At 48.5% G+C, this 23,744-nt stretch overlaps 11 protein-coding genes across 11 annotated transcripts; 5 read left to right on the top strand and 6 right to left on the bottom strand. All coding sequences in view use genetic code 12, as the record gives it.

Moving 5' to 3' along the window:
• Positions 1–114: 114 nt before the first annotated feature.
• On the top strand, positions 115–1,317 carry ERG10 (acetyl-CoA C-acetyltransferase; the record flags this gene model as incomplete). Its single annotated transcript, XM_025480512.1, has 1 exon — positions 115–1,317. The coding sequence occupies one exon, from the start codon at positions 115–117 to the stop codon at positions 1,315–1,317; it is 1,203 nt and encodes a 400-aa protein (XP_025334812.1).
• A 314-nt stretch (positions 1,318–1,631) lies between these two features.
• CXQ87_001989 (uncharacterized protein) lies at positions 1,632–2,554 on the bottom strand (the record flags this gene model as incomplete). Its single annotated transcript, XM_025480511.1, has 2 exons — positions 1,632–2,222; positions 2,270–2,554. 2 exons carry the CDS (start codon positions 2,552–2,554, stop codon positions 1,632–1,634), a joined length of 876 nt encoding a protein of 291 aa, XP_025334811.1.
• Positions 2,555–4,132: 1,578 nt separating this feature from the next.
• Positions 4,133–4,681, bottom strand: CXQ87_001988 (gluconokinase; the record flags this gene model as incomplete). Its single annotated transcript, XM_025480510.1, has 1 exon — positions 4,133–4,681. One exon carries the CDS (start codon positions 4,679–4,681, stop codon positions 4,133–4,135), a length of 549 nt encoding a protein of 182 aa, XP_025334810.1.
• Positions 4,682–4,922: 241 nt separating this feature from the next.
• Positions 4,923–7,549, bottom strand: SUV3 (ATP-dependent RNA helicase; the record flags this gene model as incomplete). The annotated part of the gene is made up of 2 exons (XM_025480509.1): positions 4,923–6,983; positions 7,529–7,549. The coding sequence occupies 2 exons, from the start codon at positions 7,547–7,549 to the stop codon at positions 4,923–4,925; spliced, it is 2,082 nt and encodes a 693-aa protein (XP_025334809.1).
• Positions 7,550–8,262: 713 nt separating this feature from the next.
• Positions 8,263–11,025, top strand: CXQ87_001986 (non-specific serine/threonine protein kinase; the record flags this gene model as incomplete). Its single annotated transcript, XM_025480508.1, has 1 exon — positions 8,263–11,025. One exon carries the CDS (start codon positions 8,263–8,265, stop codon positions 11,023–11,025), a length of 2,763 nt encoding a protein of 920 aa, XP_025334808.1.
• A 664-nt stretch (positions 11,026–11,689) lies between these two features.
• CXQ87_001985 (uncharacterized protein) lies at positions 11,690–12,901 on the top strand (the record flags this gene model as incomplete). The annotated part of the gene is made up of 1 exon (XM_025480507.1): positions 11,690–12,901. One exon carries the CDS (start codon positions 11,690–11,692, stop codon positions 12,899–12,901), a length of 1,212 nt encoding a protein of 403 aa, XP_025334807.1.
• Positions 12,902–12,955: 54 nt separating this feature from the next.
• CXQ87_001984 (tetrahydrofolate synthase) lies at positions 12,956–14,484 on the bottom strand (the record flags this gene model as incomplete). The annotated part of the gene is made up of 2 exons (XM_025480506.1): positions 12,956–14,165; positions 14,228–14,484. 2 exons carry the CDS (start codon positions 14,482–14,484, stop codon positions 12,956–12,958), a joined length of 1,467 nt encoding a protein of 488 aa, XP_025334806.1.
• Positions 14,485–16,577: 2,093 nt separating this feature from the next.
• Positions 16,578–17,222, bottom strand: CXQ87_001983 (uncharacterized protein; the record flags this gene model as incomplete). The annotated part of the gene is made up of 1 exon (XM_025480505.1): positions 16,578–17,222. One exon carries the CDS (start codon positions 17,220–17,222, stop codon positions 16,578–16,580), a length of 645 nt encoding a protein of 214 aa, XP_025334805.1.
• Positions 17,223–18,101: 879 nt separating this feature from the next.
• CXQ87_001982 (uncharacterized protein) lies at positions 18,102–18,407 on the bottom strand (the record flags this gene model as incomplete). Its single annotated transcript, XM_025480504.1, has 1 exon — positions 18,102–18,407. The coding sequence occupies one exon, from the start codon at positions 18,405–18,407 to the stop codon at positions 18,102–18,104; it is 306 nt and encodes a 101-aa protein (XP_025334804.1).
• Positions 18,408–20,021: 1,614 nt separating this feature from the next.
• CXQ87_001981 (uncharacterized protein) lies at positions 20,022–21,023 on the top strand (the record flags this gene model as incomplete). The annotated part of the gene is made up of 1 exon (XM_025480503.1): positions 20,022–21,023. One exon carries the CDS (start codon positions 20,022–20,024, stop codon positions 21,021–21,023), a length of 1,002 nt encoding a protein of 333 aa, XP_025334803.1.
• Positions 21,024–22,277: 1,254 nt separating this feature from the next.
• On the top strand, positions 22,278–23,564 carry LYS22 (Lys22p; the record flags this gene model as incomplete). Its single annotated transcript, XM_025480502.1, has 1 exon — positions 22,278–23,564. One exon carries the CDS (start codon positions 22,278–22,280, stop codon positions 23,562–23,564), a length of 1,287 nt encoding a protein of 428 aa, XP_025334802.1.
• Positions 23,565–23,744: the final 180 nt, after the last annotated feature.

The raw sequence follows: 23,744 nt of genomic DNA, 5'->3' as shown, positions 1-23,744 counted from the left end.
CTACGTATAATACCCGGCTTCCCCACCTCCCCTCAACCTCGGAACCACCTCGTATAGCGCGGTATAAAGCGTCTCGCGAAAAACCATCAACCACCAACCACTTTCTTTTACATCATGTCAGTGTACATTGTCGCTTCCTCCAGAACGCCGATCGGCTCGTTCCAGGGCCAGTTGAGCTCGCTCACCTACCCAGACTTGGGTGCCCACGCCGTCAAGGCTGCTTTGGAAAAAGTGCCCCAGATTAAGCCAGACCAGGTTGAAGAGATCATCTTTGGTGGTGTCTTGCAGGCCAACGTTGGCCAGGCTCCCGCCCGTCAGGTTGCCTTGAAAGCTGGTCTTTCTGAGTCCGTGGTGGCGTCGACCATCAACAAGGTTTGTGCCTCGGGCATGAAGGCTGTCATCTTGGGTGCACAGACCATCTTGACCGGAACCGCCGACATTGTGGTTGCTGGTGGCGCCGAGTCCATGTCGAACACGCCATACTACGTTCCACTGGCCCGTGGCGGTGCCCGTTACGGTGACACTGCGATGGTGGACGGTGTCCAGAAGGACGGTTTGTTGGACGTGTACGACCAGAAGTTGATGGGTGTGGCTGCCGAGAAGTGTGCCAAGGACTACGACATCACCAGAGACGACCAGGACGCGTTTGCCTTGGCCTCCTACCACCGTGCCCAGGCTGCCACTACCAACGGCAAGTTCAAGAGTGAGATCGCCCCAGTCACCATCAAGGGCTTCAGAGGTAAGCCAGACAAGGTTGTGTCTGAGGACGAGGAGCCTGCCAACCTCAACGAGGACCGTTTGAAGTCCGCCAGAACCGTGTTCCAGAAGGAGAACGGTACCGTGACCGCCCCTAACGCCTCCAAGTTGAACGACGGTGGTGCCGCTTTGGTGTTGGTCTCCGAGGCCAAGTTGAAGGAGTTGGGCTTGACCCCATTGGCCAAGATCAGAGGCTGGGGCGAGGCCGCCAGAACGCCTATTGACTTCACTGTGGCTCCATCTTTGGCTGTGCCAAAGGCCTTGAAGCACGCCTCCGTCAGCCAGGACGAGGTTGACTTCTACGAGGTCAACGAGGCCTTCTCCGTTGTTGGTTTGGCCAACGCTAAGATTTGCAACCTTCCTCACAACAAGATGAACGTTTACGGTGGTGCTGTTGCCTTGGGTCACCCATTGGGCTGTTCTGGTGCCAGAATCATCGTCACCTTGCTTTCTGTGTTGAACCAAGAGGGCGGCAAGATCGGTGTTGCCGGTGTGTGTAACGGTGGCGGTGGTGCTTCTGCCATTGTCATTGAGCGCGTTGACCACGACTCCAAGTTGTGATGTACTTAGTCTATTCAAGTTCTATATATTCCGGGCGTGCCCAATAGATCAGTTGATGATGTGGGTATAGCCAACAATAAAGAAAAAAATAATACATTTGGTAGACTGAAATTTGGTGAGCTGAATTTATTATGGGAATGCAGAAATTAAAATAAATGTGATGGAATGGAAAGGTGGATGGTATCATGGTAGCATGAAGCTAGTCGGAGGCCAGAAGCCAAGTTAACGACCGTCGGCCAGAAGCCAAATTAACGACCGTTAGTCGTTGATGGAGGTGAAACGTAGTTTTGTAATTAAAATGCAGCAGAACAAACCTAGAGGTCAATGTGCCGCTTGCCCAACTGGTGGATGGTCCAGATCCAGGAACGTGCAGCATAGTCCATGTTGCCGGCAACACTCGAGCAGGAAACCTTCTTGCCGTCCTTGCCCAAAGTGGCGCCGCTGTGCTCCTCCAAGGTCAATTGCGGGTCCAAGGCGCCAGCGACCAAGGCATCGGCGCCCTGCTCAACAGTGACACCGAAGAAGTAGCCGAAAAGCTGGAAGAAGCACCAGAACAAAATGCCAATGATGGGTAAGCGGGTCCAGTAGCTGAAGTAGTTTGTGTTCATGACGAAGCCCGGCTGCACGGACACACAGAGGATTCTGGGGTTTCTCAAGGCGAGCATTTTCATAAAGTGGATCCCGGCGGTTTTCGCCATGGCATAGCGGAACCACGTGAAGATGGCGTCCGGGTGGTAGTCGAAGGTCAGGCCGAGGTTGAAGTAGCGGAAGGCCAAGCGGTGGCCCACGGAGGAGAGGTAGAGCACTCGGGGAGGGTCACCGTCCGGGTCCATGTCGGCGGCACGTTCAAGCAACGGCAAGAGCTTTGTGGTGAGCAAAAACTGCAGCACGTAGTTTGTCTGGAGCTGTAGTTCAAACAGATCGGGGTGGTGGCCGGCGAAAGACCCATCACCCCAGCGTTGTTGACCAACACGTCCAAATGGGATTCCATGGATTTGAGCGCCGTAGCCGCCGCAAGCACCAGGTCCAACAGAGCCAAGTCCAACTCGAGAAAATGGAGCTCTCCGCCCAGGCTGTCTGCCACGGTCTCGATCTCGTGGATCAGCTTCATACAACGCATTTTGGAACGACCAGCTAGGTAGACCACGTAGCCCTGGACGTAGAGCTCGTGGGCGGTGTGCCACCCGACGCCGGAGTTGCCTGCCGTGATCACCGCCACCTTTCGTTGTTTAGTCATGAAGGTGGTGGTGTGGTGGAAGTGGGTGATTGAAGGATTGAAGGAGTGGGTTTTAAAGAAGGGTTTGAGATTTAGGCTCTTTGAAAAATGCCGTCGGAAGACTGCTTCGAAAATGCAGCCGCGTGGGAGGGAAGGCCAGGGGCGGTCTGAGTGGTGCAAGTGGTACTCGGACTGGGGGTTTGACCTCTGGTTGCGATGGAGCTACGAAGCCTCGGTAGTGCTCGCCGGCTGCGAAACGGGTAAAAGGCCGGGGCTGATGGCCTCGATTGGATTTTTTGGATTGCGTTTTTTTTTAAAACTGATACGTTTTTTGAAAGCTGGTTTTTTTATTTGTGTTTTTCAGGCTTTGGTTGATTTAGTTGGTTTTGGCAAATTCGTGCTGGGTTTCGTTTTGGTGTGTTGCCTGGTACCGCTGGGTACTGCCTTTTTTCAGCTCGCTGGGCTTGGCTGCTCCAATGTGGAATGGCCTAATGGCGGGCTTGGCTGACGTCTGGCTGCGAAAAGGCACTACTGAGCGGATTTGAATTTTTTGATTTTGAAAAGGCCCCTTTTGGAACGTCTGGTGCTGTTTGTTGCTCGCCCCACCGGGAAGTCTGGTCTCGGCTTAGGTTGGCTGCAAACCGGCGTAAGTGGGAGTTGCTGGGGAGGACGAAGTTGGAAAACGAAGCTGGGGAACAGTTTTGAAAATGAATACTGTAGTTTGAGATTGGGTAAGAGTAATCGGATCCTCTGGATTGGAGAGCTGGTTTGCTGTGTATTGGACATGTCGAAATTGGGGTTCTACTGATCAACGGGGCTTCCACGAGCTTAAAGTTTATGGAGGCCACATCTGGTTCAGGAGTAGCCTCATTGGTCGGATTGTTGGGAGAATGCATGTATTTGAAGTAGATCTATCTCAGGGAACTGTGGAATAGTGGTTGGCAATTGTGGTACTGTTTTTAGTGTTCTTGACCCTGTAAACCTGACACACCCATTCAATTGAAAATTTTGTTTCGAGCTCGCCCATTTGGGCTCAAAGTGAAATGAACCTCTACTAGGATCTCCCAAAAAGAACCTCTTTCAGGATTTCATACTGAATTGCGTAATCTGCCAGGGCCACTTTCTTTCTAGACTTCCAGAAATGGCCTTAGCCACCCTGCAAAACTTCACCCAAAATACCCAAACAAGCCACCCCTAGAACCACATTGACCACTTGTTGACATCCACACAATCCACGCGGCTGTGATCCAAGGTCCACAATGGCTATTGTGTGCTCATCGCCATTGTGTGCTGCTCAATGTTCTGACAAACAAAACACACGATTCACGGCTGGATCTGTACATTTCTCTTGGTAGATACAATGATGTGTTTTGACAATTCTTATCACCGTGTCGAACTTAGAGATAAGGCGGTCTTATGCAAGGTGTGATCTCGACCAGACGTTTTGCCAAATACAGCATACTGAGAGATGTGGCAGATGGACCGCCTAGGCAATTCCTTTGAAGCACTTGAATACATTCTTAAACGTCAAGTCACTTCCACCCGCTAGCGCCAATGCATCTACAACCACTTCATCACCAAATCTAAACTTTTATTATCTTAAATGCCAATGTCTGCAATCACTCCGCTGGTGATCTCCTGCGGCGTCCTGCCAGAAGTGTCCACATCCAAGGAGTCCCCGCCATTAGCGATAAGCTCCTCGTCCTTGGGAACCTCCATAATGTCATACTGAGAACGCACCATGTCCAGCTTCATGAAGTGACCCGCCCGACTGCTGACTCTCTGCATCAACTCTTCGTATGTCGTCCAGAGGAAAACAAACTTGAACTTCAACAGCGGATCGACGTGGTGGGCACTCTTCTTGATGTGGTCTCTGTACACCTTCTTCAACATCGAACAAGAGGCAATGCACACCTTCTGTGGAGACTCGACGGCCTTCTGAGCAGCGGCTTCACTCAAGTTCTGAAGCCAACCCCATCTGTCATCGTCGGTAAGAGGCTGGCCCGCAGACATCTTGTCGATGTTGGCTTGTGGGTGCAAAGCATCGCCTTCAACAAAAGGACAGTCGTTGAAGTGCTTGGAGAGAAGCTCCGCCACGGTAGTTTTTCCTGTTCCGGCAGGTCCGCCGACGACGATAACGGTACTCATGGATGTGTTGGACAGCAATTAGTGGGAGGTGGTTGAAGATTCTGGAGAAAGTGTTGGGACGTGGGGGACTCTGTGGACTATGTACAGGATACCCAAGAAATGGCCGATTCCGGTGGCTCAGGAGCGCTGGAACTGGCCGTTTTCGGGCATTTCGGGTGACGAGTCCCGATAGGCGTCCTCCAAAACAGTTCTCCGATGCTAGTGGGTGTTATTCGGAGATCGGCCCCGCGATGTGCCCCACCTAGGTTTTTCCGATCGCGGGAACTGTTGTATTGCCCCGCGACATGTCTGCGTTTGGGGAACGCAGGTCGTCTTTTTGCATCCAGAGCTGTCTGGTGTTTCCTTTGGATACTTTTCTGAGACACACGAGCTCTTCGCTTATTCTTTTTTCGACCATAGTTTTGATCTCGTGAGCGCTTTCTTTGTCGACGAAAATGGTCGGCCATCTCTGACACAACCACATGAAGCAGAGCACCAACTTGTGGTCGATTTCCAAAGCTGAAAGACAATCTAGAATCTGTTGCGGTGAGCCAGCCACTGAAGGTCTTTGCCGAAGAACAGAAAGATGCAAAAAGTCAAAATCAAATACGGTTTTGGGCTCGCACTTCAGAATGGCCTGGAAAAACTTGATGCATGTTTCGGCAACCTCTGGTCCAACTCCTCTAAAATTGACCGGCGTCACCATAAGCGTGACCTGGTCTTCGATTGAGATTTGCTTCTCTAAGCCTCCGCTGACGGCTGCCTCGAGAAGCTCGAGCTGACGCTCGAAGTCCATGTAGAAGTACGCATCCAACTTGTACTTGGACGCCTGTTCATCAAACTTTTTGATGGCTTGCGATAACGGCACTGGGTGTCGAAACGAAGAAAGGTAGTAGGTCCAGAATTCCCTGGGAGGCCAAACACAGGCTTTCAGCAACTCCTCTGGATCCTGCTTCATTTGGCTCTTGAGAAGCCTCATGTCTCTCACATGTAGAGCCGAGACGAAACCCTCCAGCTCTCCAGCGGAGGCACTATACCGGCCCGCTCGTCCTGCTATCTGCTTTGTGGCTGAAACAGACAATGGCACCATTTCCGTGCCATCAAACTTCATCATTGACCCGAACACGATACGCTTGATTCGCAAGTTGAGACCCATTCCAACGGCATCAGAAGCGACAAGAACATCGTACTGGCCGGAGTTGAAGTAGCTGGCTTCCTTCGATCTGATTTCTGGAGGAAGAGCGCCGTATATGACCCCCACCTTCAAATCTGTCTTGTTCTCGATTTCACACTTGAGCTCTAGAATCTTTCTTTTGGAAAATACAATAACGCAGTCGCCAGGACGAAGACGCTTCAAATCGTTGAGGTGTTTGTTTTCAACGGTCAATTTACCCAAGCGCTGGTACTCCTTCACATGTAGCTCATCACCTGTATTCTTCACGAGCTCCTTTACAAGATTAACGGCACTAGGCTCACCACACAAATGAAGCTCTTTGGCCTGAACACCCAAAACAGCATTCGTCCATGCCGAACCCCGTAAAGGGTCTGCAAGCATCTGGATCTCGTCTATAATGCAAATGTCCATGATCTTGTTGAGGGGAACCATCTCGATGGTGCCTGACGAGAGCTCTGTGACATTGTCAAACTCGTCCAAAGAAGGAATAACCTCTTCACCCGTGATGAGGTTACAGCTTATGCCCTGTTCCTGGAATCTTTCGTAGATCTCACGTGCTAAAAGACGAAGCGGACCAGCGTAGTAGCCCAGCTTTGCCTTGGAGAGAGCTTGAAGGGAATTGTAGGTTTTTCCGGAATTTGTGGGTCCCACATGCATCACGATCTTTCTTTTCATCCGCCTGGCTTTGGGGTACCATTCAGCAGGAGCCAGAAGGTCCCATAATTGGCGATGTTCTGGACCCTCTTCCACAAGACGCCTCTCAGCGTAATCCTGACTTAGCAAATTCGTGAGTATATCTGTGATGATCTCCAGCTTCTTTGTGTACCCATTGAACTTTGCAAGATCGTCTGGGTACATGTTGAGGTGGATGGAGTATATAAGCGGGGCTATTTTGTCGAGCCTTGGCTTGAAGTAGTCTGCTAATGAAATGTTGGTCACCTCCTCGAGCCTCAGCGGGCTTTCTAGAAAGAGCTCATACTCCTTGTAGATGTTCTGCTGGAATCGAGCTAGGTTGCGATCTATGATCTGTGGCGACCAGTGATTGAGGTCATCAAAAGGGTACGTCAACTTCTTATCCGTAAGACGCTGGCGCAACGAATGTAGCGAGTACTGTGTGATTTGCCGGAGCTGATCTATTGGTTCCTGGTTCTTGTGGAGGTTCGGTTTCGGTATTTCTGGTGCAGACGGGCTAGCGGAGGCGAGAAAACGGGCCAGGAGGGGTTTTAGGGGTCGGAGAAGCCGATGGTGGCATCGGAACGCCGTGATATGCCGCGTGCGTAGCGCAGCAAGGAGCATCTCTCGAAAGCCAGTAGTAGTGATGAGCATCAACGGTGTGTATGGAGGTACAGAAGCGACCCCGGATCACTGTGGCATTGCAAAGTTTGAAAATTGATTGGTTTGAGTTATGAGATTTTGAGAGTTTGGAGATTGATATCGAGGGAATGTGGTTGGTTAGATAGGTTTTGGGGTGCCTGTGTGGATGTGGTTTGGGATGCTCCGGTGTCGTATCAATGGTTGCAAATTGCCACACAGGGTCACTGAAAAATATATCACAAAAGCAAACAACAGGCGTGATATCTCCGGGAGCACTTCATTTCTGTCAAATGAATATCGTAAATATTCACAATGAACTGAAATTTCACGGATCTGTCAAATTGAAATGTGGTGTGTTGATACATTGTAGGTGGGTATACCTCAGAGCTAGAGAACGACATAACCTGTCACACCTTCAAGATTTCTGAAGTTTGGAAAATAAGCATCACAGAATTGTCCAAATGGCACCCTTAGATCACTTTTCTTCACTTCCCTGAAAAACTCCCCATCGATGTCACCCCACTTCACTGTACCACCACCACACACCAAAACACACCGTCCAAACACCTCCATACATCCTCCTCGGCAATTTCAGCTTTAAATCCTTTTGTAAGCAAATCTCCAAAATTCCATCACCATTCAATTGTTTCCGGAAAAACACCTTCACGGTCTGCGCCGCATGAAGGGTCTACTGGCTGCGAAACCAGCCACCCTGAACACAGCCGAGCTGGATGTGGTTTTTGAAGAAATGACAGAACATTTTGGGAAGTCCCGTAGGACAGAAGCCTTAAAATACCAATTTTCGTAATTCAATCGGGCCAACTTCCCCATCGGTTAAATCCTTCCATCTCATCCACACACCTGATGCACCTACACTGAACCCACACTTAAAACACAAAACACACCCACACCTCCACCGACCCAAATCTCCATAATTCCCAAAAAAATCATCAAAAATCCACCACCGAAACCACCCCCAAAATCCCCTCTGTACCGGCTCGGCAATTGTCCCCAACGGTGTGGTCAGCGTTCCTGCAGTATACCATCACCACTTTCCTACTACTACTACTACTTCTCCAGAAAACCCGGATTCGGCCTCTTACAACGCAGCGAGATGTCGGCGCTTCCGTCACGTGCGCACGAAAACAACAATACGGCTCAGCTAGCCGCCCAATTCAACGAATTCTACCTCAACATGACGCTGCCTGAGGTGTCGCAGATAGGGAACTACAAGATCGTGGAGGAGATTGGCGAGGGCGCTTTTGGCAAAGTGTACTTGGCTCGCCACGTCTTGTTGAACGTCAATGTCGTGCTTAAATGCGGCCTCTTGGACGACCCGAACATCGTCAGGGAAATCTACTACCACCAGCAGCTCAAGAACAAGAACATCGTCAAGTTGTACGAGGTGGTCAAAACGGAGCTGCACATCTGGATGGCGCTCGAGTACTGTGAAGGTGGGGAGCTTTTCTACTACATCTACGAAAACAGGCGTTTGGACATCGAGGTGTGCAGAAACTTGTTCTACCAAATAGCCAGTGGCATCAAGTACGTGCACTCGTTGAACTTGGCCCACAGGGACCTCAAGTTGGAGAACATCTTGTTGGCAGACAAGCGGAAGCTGATTGTCAAATTGACCGATTTCGGCTTTGTCCGCGAGTTCAATCCGTACAAGAGGCTGCTCTTGTCCACTGTGTGTGGCACCACCGCCTACATGGCGCCTGAAATGCTCAAAACAGAAAAGTATTCGGGTTTTGCCGTGGACATCTGGTCAATGGGTGTCATTCTCTACGCCATGGTGTACGGCGAACTACCGTTTGACGATGATGACGACATGCAGATCAAGCTCAGGATCGTCAATGACGACCCCATTGTACGAACGGAGAACGTCGACCCTTCCGTGGTCGAGCTCATACGAAAAATGTTGAACAAAGACCCGGCCGCCAGGCCCAGCATCTCTGAGATCCTCAATTCGTCCTTCATTATCGACCTCACCAACGAGCATCTGGAGCGCAGAAACTCCTCCTTCAACGACACCGAGTCCATCATTTCCATCAACCAGCATTACCGCCAGAATAAGGTCCCCTTCCAAACGAAGATCGAGCGTGAGCTTTTGAAACGACTTGAAAAGCTCAACATCGACACGGATCTTCTCCAGGCACTGGTCCTCCAGGGCCACACCAACACGCTAACTGCATTTTACGAGCTCGGACTCACGCGAGAGTTTAAGAAGAAAAAATATAAGCTTAAGCGGAGGCGATATTCCGAGGCGAAGCGGCAGATCAAAAAGTCCAGAAAGAGAGTCCGCAGTGCACTTTCGCTTCCTGATCAGAACTCAGGCACGCAGCCTCTTGAAAAGATCATTTCCACATTGAGCATCAACTCCAATCGAGTGAACCCAGACCAGGCCAGCATCTCACGACGGTCCACCGAGGAGTATAGAAGACTGAACCCCAGGGCGTCTTACAATAAGAGACTTTCTCGAAGACCCCTGGATGCCCTGACCAGTCAGATACCACAGACACCTGGATCTGTTGGAAACGACAGTTCTTTGCAAACAACGGGTCGTATTCATCGGCAGGTATCCTTCACCCCAGACGATCGAAGATCCACCCTCAGCTACCAAGCCTCGAATGATCAACAGATGGGCAAGGGTAAGAAGATTCTCAACAAACTTCAATTCTGGAAGAAGGGCCAAAAGGACAAGGACGATACAAGCAACTTGACTCCTTCTGCGGACCAAAGCGATGGAGATCCAGGAATCTTGGAAATCAACATCCCCAATAAGCACGTTCCTGAAGGCACGCAGGCGATGCCTCGGACTTCTAACAGCCCTCCTAGGGCTGTCGAGGAAGATGGAACAGGTGTGGATCCTCTTGCTACAACTGAAGACAATGGCACATACCAACCTGGCAACGAAATCCAACTCCAAGGTCCCGCTGAGATTCAAATCTTGCACGATTTGGGTCACCATCGCCAGGCCTCGAGCCAAACGTCCAATACCAATAATACTGTATCTTCCTTAGGGGAAGTTGCCGATAGGACGACCAACTCACTCAACCATGATAGCATCTTATCGTCCGGCAGAAGACAGAGACCAGAGTCTATGGTCTCACAAATCAGTCAGTTCTCGCAACTGAGCCAGCCGTATCCCATGTCTGAGTCCGAACTCGAGATGATGGACGGCACGGACATGGACGAAGATTATTACGACGATGATGGAATCTACGATCTGTCCGTAAACAATTCCCAGCAAGATCTATTGCACAGCAAACTTCACTCATCAAGCATGACGCCGTCGACTTCCACGAACCTGAAGAAGAAGCGGCCTTCTACCAGCAGAATGGCTTCCGATACACTGATCATGACCACAAGCACACAGGCCACTGGCCAGCAGGGCCGCAGCAAGAAACACTCGCTATCCCAGGTTTCCAGTAACTCATCGGACGACAGTGAACTGAGATCAAAGTTCACAGAAAACTCTTACTTCACTGATAGACCGCTGCTGCCTCGTCTGAAGCAGACGTTTTTCAGAAATGGAGCTCACCCTTCGCTCAGAGGGCCTCGTCAAACATTCAAGCTTTCACCTTCTCCTGGAGTTCATACCCCAGCGCCGGTCACGCCTATTCCCAGCAACGGTATAGGTCGGTCTCCATCACCGCCAATTTTCAAGAAGTTCAATACCATGAGCGGTGTCGTCAAGCCCGTGAAGAATATATTGGATCCAAAGAAGCCTGACAATTCTCAGAACAAATGGCTGGCGAATGGAGACCAGTCTATTGGTGATCAGCGCTGGAGACACGAGACTGGGGCTCCCTCGAGAATATACGAGAGACAGGCCATTATTACGGAGGAGGATGAAGAAGAAGATGGATCATAGCGACGTGTCGATAGACTACGGAGCGGGTGTTTTCTTCACTTCGTCGATGGGGAAAGCTAGGTTTTAGAACTAGAAGTCTGGGACATGAAGTCACTGCCCGTGTTCTGCCAAGTCCGACTTCAATGGCTAAAGTCACAAAATGCCAACGAAAAACAAGCACAAGCTAACACTTAGGTACTACAGTTACGGGATTGGGTTTCAAGACCCATGCTCTCCGGTGTGAAGCACTAGATTGCACTTTTACCAGTCCTCGGACCAGATACTTGTAACCCTTCATGTCTCGACACCTGGACCATCGCCAGGCCCAAAAAGAAACACTTGCATGACCAATCCTCCAATTCTAGAAAATCTACATTTTCAAAATTCACGAAATCATCAATTCCTACATTCTCTCATGGTAGCACCACCACACTGGTCCATCGCACCTCGATGGCTGCGAAATCGAGAAAACCCACTCCACGCCTGGGCTTCAAGGCCTCAGTAAAAACAACAAAAGATTATTTCAAATTCAGTAAAAGCTTCCCCCACCACCACAAAATCACAAAAAAATTTGAACCACCCAATCCGAAACACCTCCGTCCGGGACCCTCGTCGGTTCCCACACGACCAGAAAAAGTCGCTGAAAAAACGCAGGCATCAGACTCCAACTCAACCCGTACAAGCCATGGCCTCCGTTATTGTCGTTGAAAACGAGATCAAGGACTCTGTCGAGGAGTTCGCCCAGATCATCAACGCGGTCCAGCAGAACAACACTTTCCTGGATGCCTTGAAAACCCACTTTGACGCCGTTGGACGCATCTCCAACAAAGAAGCGTTAGCCAACGAGATCTGGACCGTGGCCAAGCCAGAGATCTTGACCAAATTGCCCGACAGAGAGTTTGAGCCTGTTTTCTACCTTCTCGCCTACCTCACGCTGGAGTTGAAGCAGAAGCTGTTTGAGACGCTTTTGCAGAAGGACGGTGAGTTGATCAAGCTCCTAATTGCCTCCACGCCAGCCCAGAAACCGCTGTTGAGAGACAGACGCTCGCTCAAGCCCACCACCGTCTTGTCGGTGTTGAACACGTTTTTCAACTTCTTGCCTGCCCTGAGCGCCACGAGGGTCTACTTCATCGAGTTGATCTTGAAGATCGTCACCGACACAGACATTGACTTTGCATTGATCCAGAGCTCGATCGGCGGCTCCTTGGTCCAGTGGCTCGCCGCTGCCGGTGCCCTGGACGCCCAGATCAAGAGCATTTTCTGGCAGTTCATTGCCTTGGACAAGCAGTATACGTTAGAGTCCTTGCACTTGATCAAGAAGTTCACCTCCCAGCACCCACTTTCCTTGGACGAGCTCCACAAATTGATTGCTTTCGCTTTGGCATCCTCTGTCGTTGACGTGACCTTCTTGGTTAACAACAACGTGGCCCAGGCCTTGAAAGAACATGCCTCTGACGAGCAGGTGAGCATCTTCGACAAGTACACCAAGGGAGAGCTCATCAGTGCCGTTCCCTCGTCGATCTCGAGCACCGTTGTTGCCAAATCCAAGGTTCTCGCTTTGACGAGGTTCTTTGTCGAGAGCGACAATGCCGGCAAGAACGCCTTCAAATACAGCGACATCCCCAACGAGCTAGCCGCCTCGCAGGCTGAATTCGAGAAGTTGTTGATCGACTCGATCAAGGCTGGCGTTATCGAGGGCAAAATGAACCAGGTGGACCAGACTTTCAACTTGGTGAGAGCAAACAGAATCGTTTTGGCTGGCGACAAGCAGCAGCTTGCGCAGGACTTGAACACGGTGAAAAAGGCATTGCTGGAGTGGAGACACTCGTTGCACAACATCAACGAGATTGTGCGTGACGCCAAGGACAACATTGTCAACAACAACCTGGGCAATTAATGGATGGGGTCTTTGTAGAATCTATACAACAGGAAATTAGTGTAATAAATAGCATCAGTCTCTTTCGCCTTCCAACACGGCTAGGAACCCGCCCACCAAGTGCAACGACCCACACACAAAAGCGTCCACGTGGTGGTCGTCGTTGGTCAAGCTCTTGATGAAGTTGAGACTCGTTTCGATATTAGGGAAAATGTGTTTCCGTGACGTCTGCGCCGTGCCCTTTTCCAAAGCGGCCCACTTCTCTGCCAACTCCTTCTGGATCACCAACTTGTCCACCTGCTCCTTGGAGTTGTTGAGCGAGACAAGGTCGCTGTTGTAGCTTCCGTCAGACCAGGTGATGTTGGTGGTGAAAATGACATGGTCAAACTTCACATTGTTTTCGGAGAGGTTTTCGTGGAGCTTGGTAAGAAGCTCGCCGGCGTTTTCTCTCGATTGCTGGTTGAACAAAAGGATTCTTGGGGTACCAGGCCGCTGTTTCTGCTTGGTGATGCTCTGCGTAAACCACTTCAGCGCCACGTGGATCGACTCTAGCGTGTGGGCGCCGTCAATGTACCAGGTGATATTTTCGAAGCCGTCCTGGTTCGTGAGCTTTTGGCAACGGCCGTCCCAGCGGGTGTTTTCAAGGCCCTGGATGAACTTGTCTGGCAAGGAAGAATCGCTCCAGTTAGGCAACTCGGCGGCAGGCACTCCAAGCTTCCGGAGGTGGATGTCTGCCAATTTCACAGCCACAGCGGCGTTCTGGCGCTGGAAGTCGCCCGCAAGGCCGAGTTTGATATCGGTGGGGACGATCGAGGAGTCCACGATCTCAAACAGCGAAACGCCGACCTCGTCGGCCACCTCCTTCACGGTGCTGATCAGATCGGGAAACTCCGTTTGCTCGGAAACAACGGCAGGACAGCCCTGCTTGAAAATGCCTGCCTTGTTCCACGTAATCGACTCTATGGTGTTGCCCAACATGAAGGTATGGTCGATTCCCAAAGAGGTGACGCCGGCGACAGTTGGGTGCTGGACGACATTGGTCGAGTCGTAGCGTCCGCCAACGCCCACTTCGTAAATAGCAGTGTCCACGCCTTCAGACATAAAAACATGGAACGAAAGCACCGTCAAGTACTTGAAGTACATGGGCTTCACGGTGTCCGAAGGCTGCAACAGCGGAAACTCCTCAGGCAGCGACGTAGTGGTCGAAAGACGGTCCCACACTTCGTAAAAGTACTTTGTAAACTTCTGTTCCGTGATCGGCTGGCCGTCGATTCTGATTCTCTCTCTCACCGACTTGAGGTGCGGGCTGGTGAAGAGCCCAATCTTCAGCAAGGGTCCCCCTTGTACTGTCTGAGCACGGAGTCCACAAAAGCACAAGTCAGGCCCTTTCCCTTGGTGCCGGTGACGTGCACCACGTTCAAACGGTCAAACTCCACCGGCTTGTAGCCCAATCTTCTGATGTACTCGTAGACCTCGGCAATGGAGAGTTCGGAGCGCTGTTTGGGCAGAAAGTCCTTTTGCTGCTTGAGGGCTTCTATGGAGGCGTAGTTCAGCTGGAGGCTGTTGAGCGCCGCAATGGCGTCTTTGTAGGTTCGGTTAGACATTGTGGGCAATCGCATGAGGTGAGGATTTGATATCTTCGCACTGGATGTACCACGCTTAGGTGGGAGAAAAATTGGGGTGGAAAATTATGGGAAGTTTGTAGGGAGGGTTGGAGAAATGGTTCTTTGGGATATCGGGATTTTGAAAGGTTTTTCGGAAATTGAGGTTTCTTGATTTATTTGGTGGTGCTTTTGGAACTCTTCGTATTCATGTCCTGTGCTCTGGTGTGGATAGAATCGCACAAAATAGGTATGATGGTAAACTACGCTTTTAGTGGAAATGGAGGGAGTTTTTTTTTTTTTTTTTCTTTTTGTGGATTAATAAAATCCGAAAATTAAGGGAAGCATTGCAAATCAGACGCTCATGCCTTATTTGGAAAGGCATTCGAATGATGGTCTTTTGGATGCTTATAGCAGAACACCACTTCCAGCTGCCACGACAAGAAGACTCCACCTCCATTTTCAATTTACAAAAAACGGAACACAATTGCTGAAAACCTTCACTGACGAAAGCCGAAAATTGACTTAAACCAGTATTCCACCCCTCCCTGCTATATCTGGCTTCTTCCCTTCTCCGGATTCTGCTCCAACGGTCCCTGATCTGGCGTGCTCATTCTGCAGTACCTACATGAACCTTACAGCCGTATAAAAAGCACCCCTTCCTGCCACCCGTCACTGGGTTGTTTACTTTTTCCCAAACCACTCTTTTCTTCTTTTAGCGAGTCTATAGAATGTCATCCAGCCCTTCTCAACAAACAAGCCCCAATAATGAGCAATCCTCCGCTAACAGTAGCCTGGCTGCAAAAAAAGTACCGAAATCCACTCGAAACATCTTTGGCAGACTGAAAAAGGTTAGCAGAGTTTCTAGAACTGCAACTGATTCAAATCTCACAAAGAGCCTGGAGAAGGATAATCCAAAAGGTGGTAATGGTACCAAAAATAAACCCGATTCCAGCCATGGACAGACCCTAAGGAACCAGAGCGTCACAGATGAAGAGCCCCTAAAGAGCCAGATCGTCACAGATGGTGGGCACCGAGAGAACCAGAACGACCGAGCTACATAGGTGGAAAAATTCGTTGAGAAATGGATTCTTTGGCCCATTTGGGCTCTTTTCGTTGGTGTTTTATTGGCGCTTCCTCTCTACTTTTATCATCAACACAGCTTGTCGTTGAGCGATGGAAATAAGATGGCAATTGTAGGAGCTATCTTTCTTCAAATTCTTGCGTGGGTAATAGCTTTTCTTTGGCAATTTGTTCACACAATCTTCTTCGGTCCAGCTTATGGCTTTGCAGCTTGCGTTATCCAGCTTTTGGCAGCTTTTGCCGTCGTGGGATTTACAGCATATGACTTCCGTGTCACTGGCACGGGCCTCCCACTCTTGAACTTGGTGCTCATCTTCGAGTTTATTGTTCACGCTTTTTGGAATTTCTATGGCAATCGTCGCTTCAATCATATCGTCGGAATTGCAAGACAGGGTATTGAACTTACCCGCTTGTGAGTTAATGAGATTCGTCCCACCGTTGCCCCACTAAACCCCTAACCATAGTTGAGCAGGTTCTCATTCCAGCCATTACACTCTATGTTGGGCCGTCAGTTTCCTCGAGTGAGTGGATCATCCCACAACTTGCGAAGCAAGTTAACCTGTCTCGAACTCGTCCCCTCAATGGCTCGGCCACGCTTTCTAATCTGAATTCTGTCCGCGAGGAGCACATCGAAATGAATCACGCATTAAATGTGATCTCACTTCTATATTTTATATCTATATATGCCTAATTTATGTTGTTTGTTTTGCTTGCTGCTCGCTATCAATTTTTGGGCTTCACTTTGCCACGAGCCTGGCGACAGTTGCTTCCTTGCACATGTTCAATACACTGTGAGTCACATACGACCATCACTCAAGACTTAAGGGTGGATGGGTTGTATTTTGGAGGATTCATAAAAAGTTCTTTGTGAGGCTCTATCAGGACTGGAGTGGGAATATAGTAGACTAGCTTCTTCGAGGTTGAACCGTTGTAGATAATTGTCACCTTCACTCGAAACACATATTCCCTATGGAACGATGCTGAGTATAGTGTGGGCTCAATTGCTGGAATGATCAGTGCACAACCAGGGAAGGAATTTCATACTCAGTACCTTGGTCTACCACTCTCACTTTTTCTAACTCAACTTGAGACGATCTTGAAAGTTTATCTGATTTCAAAACAAGAGTCTTCTCTTCGAGAATCCAGTCTCCGCCGTTCGGCAGAAGTGTTTTTTCGATAATTTTTATAATGACCTTTTTGAGGATTGGGGGTTCATATACCTCCTTGTAACATACCACGAAAAGCTGAAACATCTCTTCGAACGCCATTCCCGGAGATAATTGGTCTTGTATGAGCTCCAGCTGAGCGAAAGAGTACAGATTTTCTGTGAGCTTCACATCTGAAGCGATGGGTGGTGTGAAGAGCATCAAGTCTGGCGAAGAACAAAGGTGAAGGTTTGCTGCAACTGGTTTTAACGAAAGTCCGCTCAGAGTTTGTACAATGGCGTTTTCACAGTCTGCGATGGTCTGGCGCTGAAGCTTTAACTTCGATTTTCTAGTCCGAGTTATTGCGTTGACGGACAATGATATCGTTGTGACCGTGACAACCGAGTCGTTGTATAACAAGCTGCATGAGTAGTACTTTAAGAGACCAGTTGTGATATTTTGTAGTCTCTTTGCCGAAAATTCATTCCCTTTTTGCAATGCAAGAGGAGACATGGGAGTCGAATCAAAAAACACCAAATCTTGTTGTTTTCTATTGAGAACTCCCATGAGGCTCTTTTCATTGCCCTTATCATTAATTGCCATTATTAGTGGGACCAGAGCTCTGAAGGTTGAGCTGGAGCCATTATCGTCGCATCGAAGGCTGACCAGAGCCTCGATGAGATAACCTCTCTGAAGATTATCAGACGAGAATGTGGGCCCTAAATCTGGAAGCATGCAATTCAATAGCTCGTTTGGAATCACCCATGATACTCGTCCCCAATGCTGTTGTGAGTCTTGCGCTGTCAATAAGAAGTGACATGATTGTTCAGACAAACTTTGCGTCCGTGTAAATTCTTCCAAAGCAAAATCAGAATCTAGAGGAATCTTGCATCTGAATAGCTCCGCAAGAGTGAGTTTCACTCCAATAATTTTTATGCTGGCAGATGAGCCACGAAATGAAGATTTAGGAAGGGACAAGCAAAGCTTGAATGCGTCCGACAAATCAAGCATGGGATAGCCGTAAAGCGGTTCATCCCCATGGGGTGGAGAATAATCATGGATAAAATTTAGTTCACCATCCATTGAGGTGTATTCATCATCAGCATGCAAAGGTGAGCTGGGGTTGGTGCTTGAATTGTCTGTATCATCAACCTGATACGGTAAGAAGATCCCGGAATGGAGAATGGTCTGCTTGTCCCGTACTCGTATACAGTTTATGAAATAACAACATTCTTTTGATCCATTTTCAACGAACCGAGCGTTGAAATAATGGTCTGGGCGATTCGCTTCACTACGGCGCATTCTTGAAAAGAGAAGCCGACAAGCTCCGTCTTCGAGATTCGGCCCCGTCCCCAAATCAGAGATACCCTCACGTCGCAAAAACCGGTCAAATTACTTGTAAGCATAATCCAACTGGTCTTCAGATTCGTCCAGCGTGGGAAGATTTTGCACTTTGACGTCAGTCACGGTCCAGGCTGCACCACCTATGAAAGCTGTTGCAATATTGTGACCAATGTACCGACTGGGGTCATTTGCAAGCATGTCTGAGACAACCTTTTCGACCTCATACTGTCTATCTGCTCTCCTTATAAATAGAAGGCTTTGCATTACACAATAGCTTAATCTTTGGGAACCTTGTCGAGGAGCCGTCTGATTTATAAGGGTGCCCGTCACATCAGGATTACCCTCTGTGGACATTCTTCCAATTACCTTGTGGAGAATATTACAGGTTATTTTGTGAAGTTCGGTCACACGTCATGAAAATCGCTGGAGAAAGTAATGTCCCTTTCTCATTATTTCAAGGGACTGGAGATTTGTAATTTCACTTCTCTCAAAAGGCGATTTGACTATGGCATGTCCAGGCAGATCACCAAGCTGGAGCTCATTTCGTCATGCTGAAAGATTCCATCGATGGTGTTCTCGGTCTCATCTGCCTGTCCTCCATGTCTCTAAAAAGGCAGATTTTTTTTTGGAATTATCGAATGAAGTAATTCAAAAAGTTTTCAGATGTTCTGAATTTGAAAACACGGCATTTGGGGCTTTCCCTTGCATCAAGCGATTTTGCTCACCCTCATTTTGCACCTTCTTCTTTGGTCGTCTGGTCTTGAAAAGTGTCACTAGAACTCAGATTGTCCACAATATGGGTGGCTAAAGTCATGGATTTTGGAATTTGAGCTGAAGCTACTGCCGCCATGATTCTTGAATTGGACGCCAGAAAGATATAGCATTATATTTGAAGACTAGCTTTGCACGTTATAGCCGTTCATAAGTACCGATGATGGAGATCATCAGCGTGCGCCACCGGTAAATCCTCAATTGACTGAAACGAGAAGCATTTGAGATGCCGTCATCAGTGAACGAACCTGGTCTCTTGTTGGTATATTCCCTGTTCGATTGTTCTACGAAGAGCGACCTTAAGAGTCATGCTCCATACATAAATGCGACAAAACTTTAAAAAAGTATGCAATATCAAAACTTCTTCACAAGCACCTCATATACTGTGGTCACAAAGTCGTAAGTATTCTCTCATGCACCAATTCTAATCGTCTCACCGCAACCTTACATTCGTTATGAGCCACAGTGGCATTTATAATTAGGGATCATTTAGTTATTTTCTGAAAATTTGTCTTCCTCTTAGTAAAAAATGACTTAGACCACCTTCGAATAATGCTATAGATCTCGGGGTGTACCGCCACACTGGTCTCTCATTTGCACCCAATCGGGAGATTCCGGTAGGCCACAGTGAGTGCGAATGAGTCAATCCGAGACACGGCCGGTCAGGGCTGTGACGATCGCGCCACAGAGACATCACATACAACTATTAAGAATACAAACAGTTTCTATGGATCCTCAGCATCTCGCTGATATAATTTTCTTGTCTCTACGATCCCAGGCCGTGGAGAAAATGGAAGAATCGTAAACGATCACGTGATCGAGCCACTGACTCATCAGCGCGGTGAAACTACTACCGAGATCCTCCCTGAAAACTCATCTACCATCTTCTTCTTTAGTTGGTAACACGCCCCAGCCGCACCATCAAGGTTTAGAAAATCGACGACTTTTTTTAATTATCCTTATCATTCCCCCAAGTTTTATTCAACAGCTCCCCACCATGCATTATTAAACCTGCCACGAGCTATCTACCCTTTTCAACAAAAGCAAGATATTTCGAAAGTTCAACAGAGATCTAGGCTTGCTCCGCGTGTTTCAACCCAACTGACTCCCACTAGTAACTGATACTCGACCATCGTGGCCAATATTCATTGAACGAATCTGTGCCACCATCGAATCCCCCGATTTTGTATGTTTTCAATGGTCACCATTTCTGAAAACACCTACTCCAAAGTGCCGTCCCACCTGCCTCGTTTGCACCGGAAATCCGGTTCGGGCCCTCTGCCCGACATGGCGCCTCCAGAGGGTGCCTCATCCAACGCCACCGAATCTTTCACTGAGGCGTTTCTTCGTGCTTCCAGACCTCAATACCAGCTCCCCACACCTAGTGCCTCTGTCACCACTTCTATGGCCGAGACAAAGGAGGAGAGCAATGAGAAGGTCGAGGAAATCCGCCTTATGGACTTTATTGACGTGCCTTCCTTAGTGTCTGATGATGAAGAGGAGGACTCTGAGGCTGAAAGCCACCACTCTTCTAAGGATGCCACCCAGTTTCCTAGGCCTACTGCCAAACTGCCTCCAGCACTGGCTGCTGCCGAGGTGGTGAAGCGGTCGCTTAAAGAAGAAGCTATTCCTGAGCCCGAACCAGAAACAAAGGAACCCGAGAAGGAAGAATCTAAGCTGACAATATCCGAAGCTCAGTTTCGCTCGGAAAGGTCCCAACTTATGAAAATTGCCGTCAAGTATGTGGCGATGAAAATCACCAACTCGTTCCCACCCGAGTCGGCTCGAAAGATCGACCCAACAGAGATGCCCTTGGACACATTTCTCCTAATCCTCACAAGCCGCTTACAACTCACTTTGCCGCTATTTATGAAGGGTATTATTTACTTGTTCAGATACATGGACATCATCTACCTTTTGCGGTACTTGAATCAGTCGAACAACTTTCTCAATTACACAGAGATGGGATTCGGCCTCAAGAAGCTTATTGTCGGCTGTTTTAAGTTGACGCTAGCCAGAGAGAGAATTGGTAAGAATTGGAGTGGTGTCACGGGCTTGGCTAATTCTGAGATCAACACCATCGTTAAGACGGTTGTGAAGCGCTTGAACGGCAAGCTAGCCATCAAGAACATCGAGCTTCTCAGATTGAAGTCCGAGATTTATCGCTTCGTCAAGATGGTTGTCAAAGAAACCAACTAAGGTCTTGTTTACGACTTTTTTTTCTCTGCAAGGAACGAATTCTGAGTAAGTCAGATCTAGCATTGAGAGTTTCCGTCTTTTTTATGGCAACTACTTTAACATTTATTGAAGTATGCCAGTGCCATCTTTACCGAAGCTTTCCCGCAGAACTGACTCCGGAGATCGATCTGGTTTGCATCGATCTGTGCAACTTTCAGGCGTCCTAGACGAGCGCTTTACGACATTGGCGAAATGTCCGGTGTACGGGTGCCACTAGGCCTCCGGACTTTTACTTACCGTTCCGTGTATATTAGCGCCAGAACTGGCGGAATCACTAAGCTTTCTAGCGCGTAGACGTCATGGCATTTTTGGTGAGTCACAGAAACGAGCCTACATCGCGGGCCGATGAGCCTGCGGCCAATGAGTTGCTCGTAGTAGTCATCTGTCACGTGATCTTACGGAATCCTTCAACTTCACGAAGACCACCATCCAAGCTAGAATCATGGCGTTTTCCATTGTTGTTAATAAATACATGTTTATGATAAGAAGATTTTCTAAATGTTAGTCTCATGCTTTTTTACTGGTTCAATTGACAAAAACTGACATTGATATGGCTATATGCTCTGTCTCATGAATTAGTGCATACATCTACACCGCACTTAGTATACAGATAGCTGTATTGAAAGCACCACCAAAGTAAATTGAATGGCTTTATTGATGAGAAATATTTCGAGTTAATTTAAAGCAGCCAAATAATTGTTATGGCTTTAAGTAAATTGACTTTTCACCACCTCTTGACTCATCATCTCCATAGATTACCATGTTCAAGGTGAAAAGTCGTGCCGCTACCAAAACCCAGCGGGCGCGCGGAACTGCCTTCTCTCCATGTGCTATCGCAATGACTCATAGAAAAGGCACTTCTTTAAAAGCACCATGATCCGGAAATTTTAAAAATGTATCAATTAAAATCAATTTAAATAAGCCTAATATTGAATATTCAGGCCTCATCGTACATTTTCCTCGCGTATTGGGAAAAAAACCTAGACCCCTTGCTGACTCATTCTTCACGCAACGGCACTATCAGCTCCAGACCTGCACACAGGCCCCACCCACCGCATTATCTATTACTCAGTTCCCCATAGTTAAGCCGCGGCGACGGCTAATCAACCATGCACAGAAAAAAAAAGCAAAATGTCGTACAAATTTTTCACCCTATATAAACTACAAAAGTTCCTCACTTTTTTTTTCTCTCCATATTTCCTCCAACTTTTTACCATGTCTATGCCCAATCCTTACGGCCCCAATCCTCACGACTACCTCTCCAACGTGAACAAGTTCGAGGTGATTGAATCCACCTTGCGTGAAGGTGAGCAGTTTGCCAATGCCTTTTTCACCACGGAAAAGAAGATTGAAATCGCCAAGGCTCTTGATGACTTTGGTGTCGACTACATCGAGTTGACCTCGCCTGTCGCTTCCGAGCAGTCCAGAAGGGACTGTGAGGCTATTTGCAAGTTGGGCTTGAAGTCCAAGATTTTGACCCACATTCGTTGTCATATGGACGATGCCAGAGTCGCTGTGGAGACTGGTGTGGACGGTGTTGATGTTGTTATCGGCACCTCCCAGTTCTTGAGACAGTACTCTCACGGTAAGGACATGAACTACATTGCTCAGAGTGCCATTGAGGTGATTGAGTTTGTCAAGTCCAAGGGCATCGAGATCAGATTCTCTTCTGAGGACTCCTTCAGATCCGACATTGTGGACCTTTTGAACATCTACAAGACCGTCGACAAGATCGGTGTCAACAGAGTTGGTATTGCCGACACTGTGGGCTGTGCCAACCCTAGACAGGTTTACGAGCTTGTCAAGACGTTGAAGTCTGTTGTTTCTTGTGACATTGAGTGCCACTTCCACAACGACACCGGCTGTGCCATTGCCAACGCCTACACCGCCTTGGAGGCCGGTGCCAAGTTGATCGATGTCTCTGTTTTGGGTATCGGTGAGAGAAACGGTATTACGCCGCTCGGTGCCCTTATGGCTCGTATGATCACCGCCGACAGAGATTACGTTCTTGGAAAGTACAAGTTGCACAAGCTCAGAGACTTGGAGAACCTTGTTGCTGACGCTGTCCAGGTGAACATTCCTTTCAACAACCCAATCACTGGTTTCTGTGCTTTCACCCACAAGGCCGGTATCCACGCCAAGGCCATTCTTGCCAACCCTTCGACGTACGAGATTTTGAACCCATCCGACTTTGGTCTCACGAGGTACATCCACTTTGCTAACCGCTTGACCGGTTGGAACGCCATCAAGCTGAGAGTGGACCAGTTGAACTTGAACCTCACCGACGACCAGTGTAAGGAGGTTACTCACAAGATCAAGTTGTTGGGTGACGTGAGACAGTTGAACATCGACGATGTGGACTCCATCATCAAGGACTTCCACAACGAGTTGGGCACGCCTCAGTTGAAGCCATCTAACGGCACCAACGGCAAGGCTGTGCCTGAATTGGAGGCTGCTGAAGCTGACGCTGAGCCAGCCGCCAAGAAACAGAAATCGGAGTAAAAAGTTACACATTGGCTCTTTTTTTCCGGTTCCCTGTTCGCTTACGATGATCACGACAAACAAAAAAGTTGAGTCTGGCTTTGGCCAGTTGTACTATAGCGCTTGGGACTTTGCATAACATAAACCTAAAACAAAAAAACAAAAAAAAAAGACATCTTGAGAATGGAGCGATCCATTGCT

Source organism: Candidozyma duobushaemuli (genome assembly GCF_002926085.2).
Source record: "Candidozyma duobushaemuli strain B09383 chromosome Unknown B_B09383, whole genome shotgun sequence".
NCBI classification, from domain to species: Eukaryota; Fungi; Ascomycota; class Pichiomycetes; order Serinales; family Metschnikowiaceae; genus Candidozyma; species Candidozyma duobushaemuli.
The sequence above is the reverse complement of the archived record's forward strand: the minus strand, read 5'-3'. Positions and strand labels throughout refer to the sequence as shown.